At 46.9% G+C, this 14,379-nt stretch overlaps 1 protein-coding gene across 3 annotated transcripts in view; it reads right to left on the bottom strand.

Moving 5' to 3' along the window:
• The window catches only part of MAP3K3 (mitogen-activated protein kinase kinase kinase 3), a 55,902-nt gene that overhangs the window by 10,897 nt on the left and 30,626 nt on the right, over positions 1-14,379 (bottom strand). For 2 of the 3 annotated variants that reach the window (XM_064174144.1, XM_064174146.1), the window contains 7 exons: positions 10,343-10,476; positions 9,506-9,579; positions 7,572-7,639; positions 7,292-7,384; positions 5,778-5,969; positions 2,786-2,934; positions 555-686 (listed from right to left, as the gene is read on the bottom strand). In XM_064174144.1, coding sequence (XP_064030214.1) covers positions 555-686; positions 2,786-2,934; positions 5,778-5,969; positions 7,292-7,384; positions 7,572-7,639; positions 9,506-9,579; positions 10,343-10,476 — 842 coding nt within the window. The remainder of the gene's footprint in view (positions 1-554; positions 687-2,785; positions 2,935-5,777; positions 5,970-7,291; positions 7,385-7,571; positions 7,640-9,505; positions 9,580-10,342; positions 10,477-14,379) is intronic. The other variant, XM_064174145.1, reaches the window with a different exon arrangement.

Raw genomic sequence — 14,379 nt, 5'->3', positions numbered from 1 at the left:
GAGGCTCTCAGAGCATCTTGCCCTATGAAGCCCCTTTTAAGAAATACAAGGACATTTCTACAGCAAAAATAGGTTAAGGGGGTTCTGTCTGCTTCCTCCATCCTTGAGTTGGGCTTGTACAAGTATTTGTGAAGACAAGCAATAATTCAGCAGACTGACGTGAGCCAAAAGTCTCCCTTTTTGCAGGGTCAGTTTTACCTCAAGCTGCTGTACTATGACTTTGCTGTTTCACTTAGCTTGATTTCCAAGTTTGCCCAAGGCCTCTGAAGTACTTTGGTAGAGCAAATTTAAACTGAAGAGAAGAAACGGCTTTGGTGGCTAATGAAGAGAATTATTTCAAGTATGAGACACACAGGAAAAAAAACAACAGAGGTGGTTGGGGCAAAACTAAAAGAAAGTGGTGGCATTGTAACCCAGCATGAGAGAGGGGCATAGCTAGGAGGACATTAGGTGGGTGACACAGATAAGGAAACCACAGCATCTAATAAATCAGTTAACAAACCCACCCATCTCACTTTTTGATCTGTGACTGTGTTGCCTGTGGCAGCTCTTACCCCTGGCATATACTCCATGAAGATGGTCAAGGTCTTCTCTGCCCGGTCCCGTAAGCAGCCGTAGTACTGAACAATTCGTTCGTGCTGGAGATTCTTCAGCAGCTGAATTTCACACTCCAGGGCACTTACTTCCTATGGATGTTGAAGAAGAAAATAAGGCTCTGTCCTCAGGAAATATATCATCCTAATCAACCTGTTCATGCCACTGGAAGGATGAGGCCACTACTACAGCAAAGAAGTCTAATCCACAGCATTGGCTCTCCTGTCTGTTGGGAAAGGCAAATGTTACCAGAGCTTCATGTTAATCCTTGCTGGATGAGAAGCAGCTAAATGTTGGTGTAGAAGCTTTGATGGTCAGAACACAGGCAGGATCACACATACATGAAGACAGGCTGAAAGAGTTTGGGTTGTTCACCCTGGAAAAGGGAAAGCCTTGGAAAGACTTTACAGCAGCCTTCTAATGTTTGAAGGGGATTACAAGGAAGCTGGAGAACTTGTCACCAAGGCATGGAGTGACAGAATGAGGGGTGATGGGTTCTACCTGGAAGAAGCTGGATTTAGATGAGACGTTAGGAAGAAATTCTTCCCCACAAGGGTGGTGAGGCAGAGAAGTTGTGGAGAGGCTCCAAGCCTGGAGGTGTTCAAAGGCAGGTTGGATGTGGCCTAGAGCAACCTGGAGGTGTCCTCACCCATGGCAGGGGTGTTGGAATTAGATGATAACTTTAAGGTCCCTTCCAACTCAAACCATTCTGTGACTCAGTACCAGAAAAACTTAGTTCCTTGTCTTGTTCCTGTAGCCAAGTAGCACAACACCTATAACCTCACTTCTCACCACCAAGCTGAGGGCAGTGAGTCTTAAAAATCAATCATAAAAAAGCTCTGAATACATTTACAGAGCTGCTAGAAACCTTTCTGTAGGAACCTCATTAGAGAGCAAGACTGCAGGTGCTAACAGTTCCTAACTTCTTACATGTTCTGATCCACACAGAGGATTTTATTTGGATCAACCTCAGACACAGCTTCCTCTCCTATTTACTTCAAAGGATCTGCAGCTATGCACATGGAACTGACTCTCTGCCTTACTCCTGCCACAGACAACAGGGTATGATAGCACAAAGGCAAAAGACTATCCAGCAGCTCCGGGCTGAATCAGAGATGTTTGTTGCCCAGAAAAAGTATCAGGTTCTGGCTGAATCCAGGGAATGAACAGGGTGAACATGAAAGGTACTGGAGCACGAGGATCTATGGAGAAAGGAATGATGGTTTCCCACAAATTAGTCCAACTTAACCCTCTCCAATCCTGCTGCTGGAAGGTGTGAGGTTCACTTCTCTTGCTTTGGGAGAGGATGCAGCATGCAGCTGGCTGCTGCAGAGATGCAAGGAACCAGATGAAGCTGCTTATTTGGGCCAACTGATAGTTTGAGGTTTGGAGTTTCAGTGTCTTCAAAATACATTCCAGTCTGTTCTTCCTTGGCTCAGAGTTACGGTCTGACTTACAGCAGAGACATGGTACAACTTAAAACTTAACCAAGTTAGGACTTATCTTGGCACCAGCATCCCATAACTAAGTCTTCACTGATTCCAGGTCAAAGTGAATTTGTTCAATATTGGAAATGGGTACATTGTTAAACCACCAGCAAGGAAGCTAAGAGAAATTCCAGCTGCATACACTGTGCAGGGAGGCCTGCGCCAAGCCACAATTTCAAGGTGCCCCTTCTGACTTCCACAGTTGTCACATCACTGTTCTTGATTATTCCCACCTTACAGATCAATTTGTTTTGAGAACAAGGAGGATTCAGAAGCAGAAACTGGTCATGAGTAGGCTTGATACAGAACAAACCATACAAGCACAGAAACTTGCAAGTGCATGCAGCTTTTTTTGTTGTTGTTTAAGAAAGAGAAAAGCTCTGCTCTTTCTGAGTTTAGTTTCCATTCACATCCATGTCTCACCAAGAACACAGGGCAGTCTAGTATTCCTCAAGTAACCTGGCAACAAACCAAAAGGCTGAGAAGGCAGAGCCAAAAATGAAACCAGCAAATGGATTTTCATTTCAGGCTGGAGTTAATAATACGGAAAAGTAATTTAAAAATGATTTTTATTCCTCTCCACAGGACTTGAAACCCCAGTCCAAATTCAATGAGATACCAGCTTTCGAGGACAGGCAGATGCAGGAACTCTACAGGATCTCAAAGTCTGCCAAATGAGTTTGAGAAGCTGTAGTAAGAATTACCTTGCTTGTTTCAGGGCTCTCTGGGTCAAACTGGACCTGCTTAGCTGCCAGCTCCCTGCCTGTGTCCACGTCATAGCATAGATACACACGACCAAAGGCCCCCTGGCCCAGCAGCTTCCCTCGCCGCCAGTTTATTGGAGCACTTGGAGCTAAAAGGGAAGAGGAACAATTTTCACTTTTCATACTATTGAAAAACAGGGCCTGGAAAAGAAATCTTATGAAGAGTGACTGAGGGAGCTGGGGCTGTTTAGTTCAAAGAAGAGGAGGCTAAGGGGACACCTCGTGGCTGTCTACAGCTACCTGAAAGGATCTTGTGGAGAGGCTGCCACTGGTCTCTTCTCACAGGTAAGTAGTGACAGAACAAGAGGGAATGGCCTCAAGCTGGGACTGGGTAGGTTTAGACAGGACATTAGGAAACATTTTTTCCCAATGAGTGGTCAGGCACCGGAATGGGCTGCCCAGGGAGGTGGCGGAGTCACTAACCTTGGACATGTTTAAAAGCCGTTCAGATGTGGTGCTTGGGGATATGATTTAAGGGTGGATAACAGTTGGACTTGGTGATCCTGAGGGTCTTTTCCAAATGGAATGTTTCTGTGATACTGTGATCTTTTCAGAGCTCATTTCCCATTAGACTAGGACTGACACAGGTATTGTGCAGTTGAATAAACAGGCATGAGGCACTCTCCCACTGTAAGGCAGCTAATGGCAGAACTCTGAACAGAATCTAACATCTTGGGCTCTCATAATCTGCTGACTGGCACCCCATTAAAATGAAACGTTCTGCAAAGCTAAACTACAGACAAGCTATTCAAGGAGGCTGATGAAATTTCGCTACACCAGAGTGGACTCTACAACACTGCTCTCTGAAGAGATGTGGCAGCAATTACACAGCATCTTCCAGCCCTTTATTTCTAATTACAACATGCATCTGATGAAGAGCTGGATCAGCCATGCTAAATCAATCCCACCCAGATGGGAATGGCTGCTAAGCTTCTGGGACAACCTGAAGGACATTATTTCCAAGTTCTTTTCCAAACACTGGTTAGCTCAGGGTTTTCTTCTGAAGGAAGGATTTCACTGCTAGGATGTCCCTAGAGCTGAAAATCGAGAAGTCCTAATTCCCCACCAGAGAGGGATAAGGTAGGAGACACTGTGGAAGGGCAGTGTGGACATCTTCTTTAGCTGCTGAACAATGAGACCCTAGCAAAAATGTACACTAGAACTAGACTCAGACTAGATACAAGAGGAATTTCGTTTCACTGAGGATTGTGAGACCCTCAGCGTTCCAGCCTTCACTCCAAGACCAGTGCTTCAGCTCCAGCTCTGCAAACGACACCACCAGACTCAGGCAGTGCAATGCATCCAATTATGCTGTATCTAACGAGAAACAGTAAAACAAAGACAGGAACCAGCCATCTGGACAGTGTGAAAATACAGAAGAGCTGAGAGATCAGCTTTGCCATGTCTAATTTAATCAGATTTAATGCCAGGCAGTGTTTTTACTGTGTTGCTTACTCTACTGCCTTAATGTCTTCATTTTGATCCTTAAATTACTGTCTGGGATATCTGAAGTTCATAGCAATGATTTATATCTCATTGCTTTGTTTATAACAGAAAGCTCCCCCAGAAGCTGTTAATCCAGAAGTAAATCTCTTGACTAAGGAAGAAGTGAAATAAATGCAGCCCTTAACTTGTGGAAGAACTGTGAGCCACAAGCCTGGCTACGACCCCTAATGTAGCACAGGTTTTAATAACCCTGTAGATCATCTAGATCAAATCAATTCTCAGCTTTTTTCACTTTGCTGAATTCCCAATGCTTTGCACTGAAAAGCAGGACGAATGAGATGAACCTCTCACTCTATTCTGCTCTCCTGAGACCCCCACCTGGAACACTGCATACAGTTCTGCTGTCCCCAGTACAAGGACATGGAAGTGGTGGGGTGGGTGCAAAGGAGGCCACAAACATGGTCAGAGATCTGGTGCATCTCCCCTGTGGGGACAAGCTGGGGCTGTTCAGCCTGGAGAAGAAGAGAAGACTTCAGTGAGACCTTAGAGCAGCCTTCCAGTACCCAAAATGGTACTGGGGAGAGCTGGAGAGGGACGTTTTACAAGGGTTTGTAGTGCTAGGATGAGGGGTAATGGCTTTGAGATAGAAGAGGGAGGATTGAGACTGGAGATTAGAAATAAATTCTTTCCAGCGAGGGTGGTGACACACTGGAACAGGTTGCCCAGGGAAGTTGTACATGTTCCCTGCCTGAAGGTGTTCAAGGCCAGGTTGGACATGTCCTTGAGCAAGCTGGTCTGGTGGAACATGTCCATTCCCGTGGCAGGGAGGTTGGAACTACGAGATCTTTAATGTCCCTTCCAACCCTAACCATTCTCTGATGAACGAAAGGCAGCTCAATTCCTAGAGGAAAAAGAGGACCTGTCTCAGAGGAGAGGCAGCCTGGTCTGATGGCACAGCCATGCCATCACGTGGCTTTAAAGGCGTTGCTCAAAACAAGGTTTGGCAATACAGTGATTCTGGAGTTCAGCAAGAGTTGGGGCTCTGCAGCCTGGAGAAGAGAAGGCTTCAAAGAGACCTTACAGTAGCCTTCCAGTATCTGAAAGGGGCCTACAGGAAAGCTGGGGAGGGACTACTGACAACGTCTTGTAATGATAGGAGGAGGAGTAATGAGTTTAAACTGGAAGAGGGGAGATTGAAACTGGATGTAAGGAATGGGCTCTTTACAGTGACAGTAATGAGACACAGGCAGAGATTGCCCAAGGAGGTTGTGGATGCTCCTCCTTGGAGGTATTCAAGGCCAGGTTGGATGAGGCTTTGAGTGACCTGTACTAGTGGGAGGTGTCCCTGACTATGACAGGGGTTGGAACTGGATGAGCTTTGAGGTCCCTTCCAACCTAAATCATTCTATGATTCTATCTCTAAAAGCCTTTCCTGCCTGCAGCCCCAGGAGGCCCTTCCCCAGGGACCGGGAGGGTGACTGCTCACATTTGGTGGGAACGTTCCTCTCCTGCACACCAAGGGCGTTCTCACTGTCAGCGCTGCGCAGACGTCCCCGGGGGTCCAGGTACTGCAAGGCCAGGCCCAGGTTTTCTCCGTTGGTGCTTAAGGAGCGACTGGAAGGGACCAAAGTGAAGAGGTTGCCCTGGTGCCGCCGTATCCGGGGAAACGTCCTCCGGCCTGCAGGAAAAAGGAACATTCTAAACTGGCAAGTGGAAGGTAATGACTGGAGGCTGAGCAAGGAAGAGAAGGGAGAAGAAAAAAAACACGTTCTGCTCTGTTCCCATGGAGCAGAATCCACTGCCAAACAGACAAGATACACCAGTTCAGGGCTGATGCTGCTTGAGTTCAGCACAGCTTTAGATCCTTCCCAAAGCAGAAGGGACAGAACACTCCGTAATGCCCTCAGCGCAGTAGTGCAAGATCTAAATTTGCCTTCAAAGCCAAAAAAAAATCTGGCTTGCAGACTACCAGAAGAGCTCCCAGGTTTGTCAACAACTCCACAGACAGAATGACTGTCTCGATAATGTGCCTGGGCTGGCAAATTAAAAACTACAAATGAAGATTATGACAAGTTGCACCTCTTGAGAAACATTGAGAAATTCACTTGCATAAAGCCATCTGACGAGCAGAGGTGTGATTCTTTAAGCCTCTGGTATATTTAGAAAGCCCAGAAGCAAGCTTGCATCATGAACTGGCAAAGCAGAGTGAATTCCTGAGGTGGGAGCTCACTAGATATGACCACAGCTAGCAACTATGACCACTGCTCAAGGCCAGCAGGCACTGGGCAGCCTGGATATCCCCAGTAGGGCCCAAGAAAGAATTACAAACAGCCATCATGGGTTGCTGTGAAGATGTGCCAGTGTGCATGGCAGCATCGTCCTGGGATGCATTAAGAAGATTGTGTCCAGTAGATCAAGAGAGGTTCTCCTCCACCTCTGCTCCACCCTGGTGAGACCTCATCTTGAGTACTGTGTTCAGTTTTGGGCTCCCCAGTTTAAGAGAAAGAGGGATCTGATGGAGAGAGTCCAAAGGAAGGCTACAACGATGATGAGGGGACTGAAATACTGCCTTATGGGGAGAGGCTGAGGGTCTTGGCATTTTTTAGTCTGAAGAAAAGACCGAGAGGGGATTTAATCAATGTTTATAAATATCTGAGGGCTGGGGGTCAGGAGGGGGGGACAGGCTCTGCTCACTGCTCCCTGGGATGGGACAAGGAGCAATGGATGGAAGCTGCAGCACAGGAGGTTCCAGCTCAACACAAGGGGGAACTTCTTTACTCTAAGTAAAGAGCCCTGGCACAGGGCTCCCCAGAGAGGCTGTGGAGTCTCCTTCCCTGGAGACTTTCAAGGCCTGTCTGGATATGTTCCTGTGCACCCTGAGCTAGATTGTCTGGTCTTGCTCTGGCAGGGGGATTGGACTCAGTGATCTCTCTCCAACGAGGTTGCCATTGCCTCGCCTCCTTTTTCAAGCTTAGACTAAAAGCTGTGGAAACAACTCACCATCATTGTAGTCTTTGTGCTGCATGGAGACGTTGTAGCGCCGAGGGTAGGTGCCACCTTTCCCTGCTTTGTCGTAGATCTGGTTCTCACGGTCTGGAAGGAGATGCAAAGGGAGAAGTGAGGCTCCTTCCAAAAGTCTACTACTTAACAGCATATTTGTAGGAAGAGGCAAGAAATAACTTCATAGCTTTGCAGTCAGCTTATCCACAGTTCTTCTATTTATACGATCCCAGCAAGCATGGAGGGCAGCCAGCAAGGAGCAGAAGTGTGGCAGACTTACCTGAGAACTCCTGTCTGTTATCAGGGAAGCTCTGTGCCCTCGACATCCGGGATTTCCGAAAGGAGGGACTATGAGGGAAAGAAGGCAGGAGTAAGGTTTGCCATCTGCTAGAGTCAAGCCTACTAAGACTTTAATTCTGAGCCATTATATTTGCCCATTTGGAATGGTGATTCTCAAATCCCTGCAAGAATTTCACTAACTAGGCTGTTTCCCAGTGTGGGCAGCCTCCCTTTCTCACAGAATCACAGAAGGTTAGGGGCTGGAAGGGACCCTAAAAGATCATCCAGGCTAACCCTCCCGACAGAGCAGGATCATCTATATCAGACCACACAGGAATGCATCCAGGCAGGTCTTGAGTATCTCCATAGAGAGAGACTCCACAACTGCTCCAGGCACCTTGTCCCAGGGTTCTGTCACCCTCATAGTGAAAAAAAAATTCATCATATTTCCATGGAATTTCCTATGCCTCAACTTCCACCCACTGCCCCTTGTCCTGTCACTAGGCATCATCCAGCAGAGCCTGGCCCCGTCCTCTTCACACTCACCCTTTACATATTTATATATGTAATAGATATATTTTCTGATTATTTTGTGCCATTTATTCAGCACTTTCCCCAATCTGTGGTCTAAGCTCCAATGCTTCCTTCAACAATGTGAAGCAGGAGGTTAAAAACCAAAGGTAGGAGGAAGAGCAGAATAGGGTCCAGCTCGCAGTACTCTGCTCACAGGGCAGCAGAGAAAGAGGATTGCTGCACCCAGTGATTTTCCACGAGGAGCAAGAGCATGAAAACTTCTCTGCACTTTCTACCAGCAGCAGATGAGCCTAAACACAACTATTGCTTACAACCCTCATGCTTCCTCCCCAGTAAGCAGGACTCTGCAAGCAAACCTAAGTCTGGCCCCTTGTTTGGCAGAAGGTCTTTAACATCTCTTAAGAGATTACACAAACTTAGTCTGTGCCAAAGTTACATTATTCACATTTTTTTTCCTGTTATCCACTGTAAATGGGGTAAGCTTGACTCAGCTTTCAGCCTTTCCTTCCTACTAGACAAAGAACAACAACTTCCTCAGGTGATGTCCATTCCCACAAGGAATAGCCAGGCAGGTGTCTAAGGATTCTGCTGTGAAAAATGAAAGGTTAAGTCAGCTTTGTGCTGGGTTTTGATCTCAAGCAACTTCAGTCCTTTTTTTTTTTCTCCCCCTTGCTACCCTCTTCCATTCAGGGCAACGAAAGAAGAACAGATGAAATGCTCCCACCCCCAGAATGAATAGAAGCACATACATGAGTTAACTCAAACTGCTTCCTTATGGTTTCACGAACTGGAGGAACTGAATGGCTACAAAACCAAACCTCAGGTTCTTCACATAAAAGCATACCCTACCTATAGGAATCAGCTTGGAGCAACCTGAAAAATACGCTGAAGACCAACATTACAGCTGCTGGGAAGCCAACACCTCAAATACCAGCAAAGAAAGAGAAGAAAAAGATCTACAAACTGTTCATCAAAGGAAGAGCCTCCTTATTTACCTTTGGAATGAATATTCTATCTTGCAGGAGACAGGGACCCAGTGCAGTGACACATTTGTGTAACCTCAGAATGGGGTGCTGGCGTTTTGTTCTAAATGAACAAGTAGAGCCTTGTCCAAAAGAGATTTAAATGCCCTGCAGCCAGATGTTCTTTAGAGCTTTGTATTTCTAATCCAGAGCTACTGAAGCAGCAGTTTGTTGGTGGTTTGCTGGTGCATGGTTTGGCCAGAAAATAAACCAACCTTCAGACATAGTTAATTCTCTCTAAAAAATATATGGGATATAGGTAAGAAAAATGTTCCTGTTTCTGGCCAAGAAAATCTGAGATAGAAAGCAGACTTTTGTGGAAGTACAGCTGGCATTTTCATTTGAGCACACAAGCCTCTGCCAGCTTGTACATTTGTACCTGTCTGCTGACCTGTCCAAGGACTGACAGCTTCCTGACACCGAGTTCTCAGCACTGCTTAAAGGGTCCAGCATCTGCAACACAGAGAAACACCACATGGCAACATCACAGAATCACAGAATGTCTGGTTGGAAGAGACCCCAAGGAACATCTGGTTCATCCTTTCTAGGTGGATAGTGTAGTTTAAATGAGATGACCCAGTTCAACCTAACACCTCTAAGAGGCTGTGCAAGGGGATCAAGGTCAGTACTGCTTGCTTGGAGACAGAGTGTAGTGTAAAACTATCTCAAATGTACACTTTTCCTTTGTCTCCCGCACAAATTAAGGGCATATCAAATCTCAGACACTGCTTTAGGCGGTGAAGGACTCTGCTGTGAAAAATGAAAAGTTTAAGTCAAGCTTGTGCTGGATTTTGATCCCAAGTGACTTCAGGAACAGTCTCTGCTAGTGCTGCTGCATTGCTGCCTCCACCTGCAAGTCGCACTTTGGCCTTACTTCCTACTCGTCTGAATGAAAAGGGCAGTTTCAAATGCAAGAGGGTCACATGAACCTGGCAGTAGAAAACCTGAGCATACATGTGTACGCCCAAAATTGCTCATTCAGAGGTGGAGACAATGTCCCCTCCCCACCCAGGGCAGCTGCTCCTGGCACTCCAACAAAGGCTTTCACCTGACACAGCTACAAACAAGCCTGAAGCTTAGGTGAAATGAACCAAGCAGTACTAGTAGGTGTTGATGCAACTACAACAGTTAGTGAAAATCCTGGTGTGAAAAAGGGGCCTGGAGAGTTCCTGAAAGAGACAGAATTGCCTTTTTTCACCCCAAAGCTCATACTTACACACTGCTCGTTGGTTTCTGGGATAAACTCCCCTTCACTGTTTATGCTGGTGTAGGAACCCTGCCGAGCGATGCGCTGCTGCCTCTCTGGAACGTAACCAGGAGGTGGTGAACTCCGACCTGTGTTCTGGGAACCTGGGCCAGAAAAAAAAGGACATTTTTTATACTTAAATTGTTATTGAAATGAGACTGCACAAAATCCAAATAGTCATCTGTAATGCCAGACTTCTCTGATCACAGCAGCTCTGGGGTGAACCACACAGTCTGGATACAAATGGAAGCAAGAGGTGATGTCATCATCTCTGGATGTGTTGTAAGGCCATTTAGATGTGGCGCTTGGGGATATGGTTTAGTGGTTAATTTTATAGAGTAAGGTCAGTGGTGCAACACGGTGATCCCATAGGACTTTTCCAACCTGAATGATCTTATGGTTCTGTGTTCATGAGCACCTAGACTGCCATTTTAGACCCTACAAGGTTATTGGAGAAGCTCCTAACAGAGCAGCCACCTATTTCTAACCTCTTCTGCTCAGCTTCCTGAGGGAATGTCAGCAGCGCAGGGAAAGCAGAGGACCTCAGGAATTCCTGGCTTTGGGGCACAAACTTCACTTCACTACTGATCTCCACTAAGCAAAACAACCTTCTCTCTCAATTAGAAGTTTGCCTCAACTGCTATCATCTACCTCAAGTGACAGCATGAGTCCTTCTAGCCATTATCAGCTGAGCTCATCACACTGAGCGATGCCAATGCCGCACGGGAGCACCTTTGTAAACAGCCCCAACGTTTCTGGTTCACTGCGTGGAGAAGTAAAACTCCGTGATGTGCTGGAACGTGTCCAGAGAAGGGCCACGAACTAGGTGACTTTTGGGGCCAACCTGACAGTTCTGTGATTCTGTGTCCAGTTCGGGTGAAACCAGAGAGAGGTCAAATCTGCCACTTCTCTTAATTAAATGAGACAGGGAGATGGGCAGAGACCAGAGAGCATGTTTAGGGGCCAAAGGATGAGGAAAAAAAAGCCTATCAGTTAGTGGTATCATATAAGGAGCTTCTCTTGTGCTATCTACTGACAGAAACTTTACCCCCAGGACTTATTTTCCCCTTGCGGATCTCAAAGATGACACTTCAGAAACAGGAAGACACAAAATCCCTCTTTGCAGTGATCTCTGCACCTGCCGCTCTCACCAAGTCACACTTAGGAACTCCACAAAATGCTAAGGTCACATACCAAATCAGAGACAGCATTCTAAGATCAGCTTTCCTGCTATTCTCTTTATAATGCTGTGTACTCAGGTGCTCTGAAAGACGGGCAAAGATCAGCAAGGCCTCTCCCAAGGGAAATATTTTCTACAGAAGTTATTGTAATAAAGGGTGAAGGCAAACATCAGCGGCAGCTAACTGAAAACAAACTTGGACACAGGAAGTTCCATCTAAATATGAGGAGGAGCTTCAATTTGATGGTGCTGGAGCACTAGAGCAGGCTGCCTAGAGTGGTGGTGGAATCTCCATCTCTGAACCCATTCAAAGCCTGCCTGAATGCCAACCTGCTCTGGGTGAACCTGCTTTGGCAGAGGGGTCTGGGATAGATGATCTCCAGAGGTCCCTCCAGGATGATGTAGAGTCCTTTTTACAAAGAGTCCCATGGGAAAGAAAAGAGGTGATGGACACAAGTTACTCCTGGGGAGATTCTAATTGCAACCCAGAAGAAACTCTTACCCCATGAGCACAGTCAGACGCTGGTATCATCTCCCAGGGGAAATGGTGGATTCCCCTACACTGGGCAGTTTTAAGACTCAGCTTCACAGGGTGCTAGGCCTCCTCATTTTAACTATGTTACAACCTAGAAAGGTTGGAGCAGATGATCCTTCGGGTCCCTTCCACCCTGGCATTCTGTGATTCTTCTGATTCTTCCAACCCCCACTGTTCTGTGAAAAGCAGCAGACACCTTTCAGAGGACTGCAGAAGGAAGAAACCCCAAGGCTGGTGTGGCTTAGAGCACACAGAGAGGTGGCTTAGACACAAAGAGTATCACCTACTGCTTGGAGCTACCACCTGATTTTCCAGGCAGCTCCATGGGGCTCCGGCGAGGTGCCAAGCGGTGTGGAGATAAAGGACTGTGCTCTGGGCCACGCGAGTCACAGCAGCACACTTTCACTCCTTCCGACACAATGCCACAGGCAGCCAAAAGGCAGCCCAATCCTGCTGGCACCAGCCCAGCTGCTATTGTGGAAAGGCTCCCAGCAGTGGGCAGGAAAAGGAAGTCGGCACTAAATCAATGTATATCGAAGGAAGTGAGTGGAAAAAACACAACTGCTGCCAGAATGCCCAGCAATTCTTTTTTTTTTTCCTTCTCTTTTAAAAGAAAAGTTATCTTTACTTCCAAACCTCTGAACTGGTGACAGCAGGCTGGAAGCCTGTCCACTTTAGAAGACAGGAACTACACAGATGCACCTTCTGCCTGCAAACAACTTTAGCTGAATGCTGCTCTTGCTTTTGGTGTGGTGTGAACAGAGGAGGCTCCATGAAATGCTAAGAAACGAGGATGTTCATTTTCCAAATCCAAGACAGGAAAAACGAAAGATGAAGTGGATTCAAGGCTGAGCTATTGCCAAATTGCCACCAGATCTCTGCCAGGACCACAAATATGATTCAAGAGTTGGAGCACCTCTGCTATGAGGATAGGCTGAGGGAGCTGGGGGTATTCAGCCTGGAGAAGATTCCAGGGAGACCTTAGAGCTGAAAGACAGTACCTGAAGGGATCCTATGGGAAGGCTGTAGAAGGACTTTTCATAAGACTGTCTAGCAATAGGACAAGGGGAATGGTTTGAAGCTGAGGTAGAGTAGTGTTAGACTGGATCTTAGCAAGTAGATTTAGATGAGAGATTAGGAAGAAAGTCTTCAGTAGAAGAGTGGGGAGATTCTGGAATAGGTTGCTCAAAAAGGTTGTGGATTGCCTCCCTTCCTGGAATCACAGCATCATAGAATCAAGCAGGTTGGAAGAGACCTCCAAGATCATCCAGTCCAACCTATCATGCAGCCCTATCTAATCAACCAGACCATGGCACTAAGTGCCTCATCCAGTCTTTTCTTGAACACCTCCAGGCACAGCCACTCCACCACCTCCCTGGGCAGCCCGTTCCAATGCCAATCACCCTCTCCATCAAGAACTTCCCCCTGACATCCAGCCTAGGCCTCCCCCAGCACAACTTGAGACTGTGTCCCTGTGCTAGTTTGAAGCAATCTGGAATGTTTTGGTAAAAGAACTAGATAACGGGCAGTGAAATGAAAAACAATTGATGTCAACTTCTCTCACAGTCTCGCTGAGAACTCTGGGAAGAAGAAGTAAACTTTCTCCATTTTGTCTCTCACTCTTGCTTTTGCCTTAGACCGAGACACATCTTTCTAACATCACTGCTTCCTAACCCTGCTCCCTAACCTCTTGGCTGCACCTCTCTTCTTCCTGAGAACTGGGGTAAGGTTGAGAGGGGCCGGGGGAGGTGTTGGGGTGGTTTGAGAGCCCCTCCTGGGGACTCAGGTTTCTGGGAGGGGAGTTGTGCTTTTGTATTGTTTATCCTTTGTATATTTCTGTATATAATTGTATATAACTGTATATATTGTAAATAGCTGCTTGTAAATTCTGCTAGCTGTAAATAAATTGCTTCATCTATATTCCCAGAGGCCGTCTGAGTTAGCTGAGGCAAATACAAAAGTGTGGGAGGGGCGGGGTAACCCCCAAACCGTCACAGTCCCCTTGTTCTGTTGCTGGTTGTCTGGGAGAAGAGCCCAACCCCACCTGGCTACAGCCTCCCTTCAGGTAGTTGCAGACAGCAATGAGGTCACTCCTGAGCCTCCTCGTCTCCAGGCTGCACACCCCCAGCTCCCTCAGCCTCTTCTCACAGGGTTTGTGTTCCAGGCCCCTCCCCAGCTTTGTCGCCCTTCTCTGGACACCTTCCAGCACCTCAACATCTCTCTTGAATTGAGGGACCCAGAACTGGACACAGCACTCAAGGGGTGGCCTGACCAGTGCTGAGCACAGGGAAG

This window comes from Pogoniulus pusillus, chromosome 40, assembly GCF_015220805.1.
Source record: "Pogoniulus pusillus isolate bPogPus1 chromosome 40, bPogPus1.pri, whole genome shotgun sequence".
NCBI lineage: Eukaryota > Metazoa > Chordata > Aves > Piciformes > Lybiidae > Pogoniulus > Pogoniulus pusillus.
Note: the sequence above shows the minus strand (reverse complement) of the source record. Positions and strands in the feature narration are given on the sequence as shown.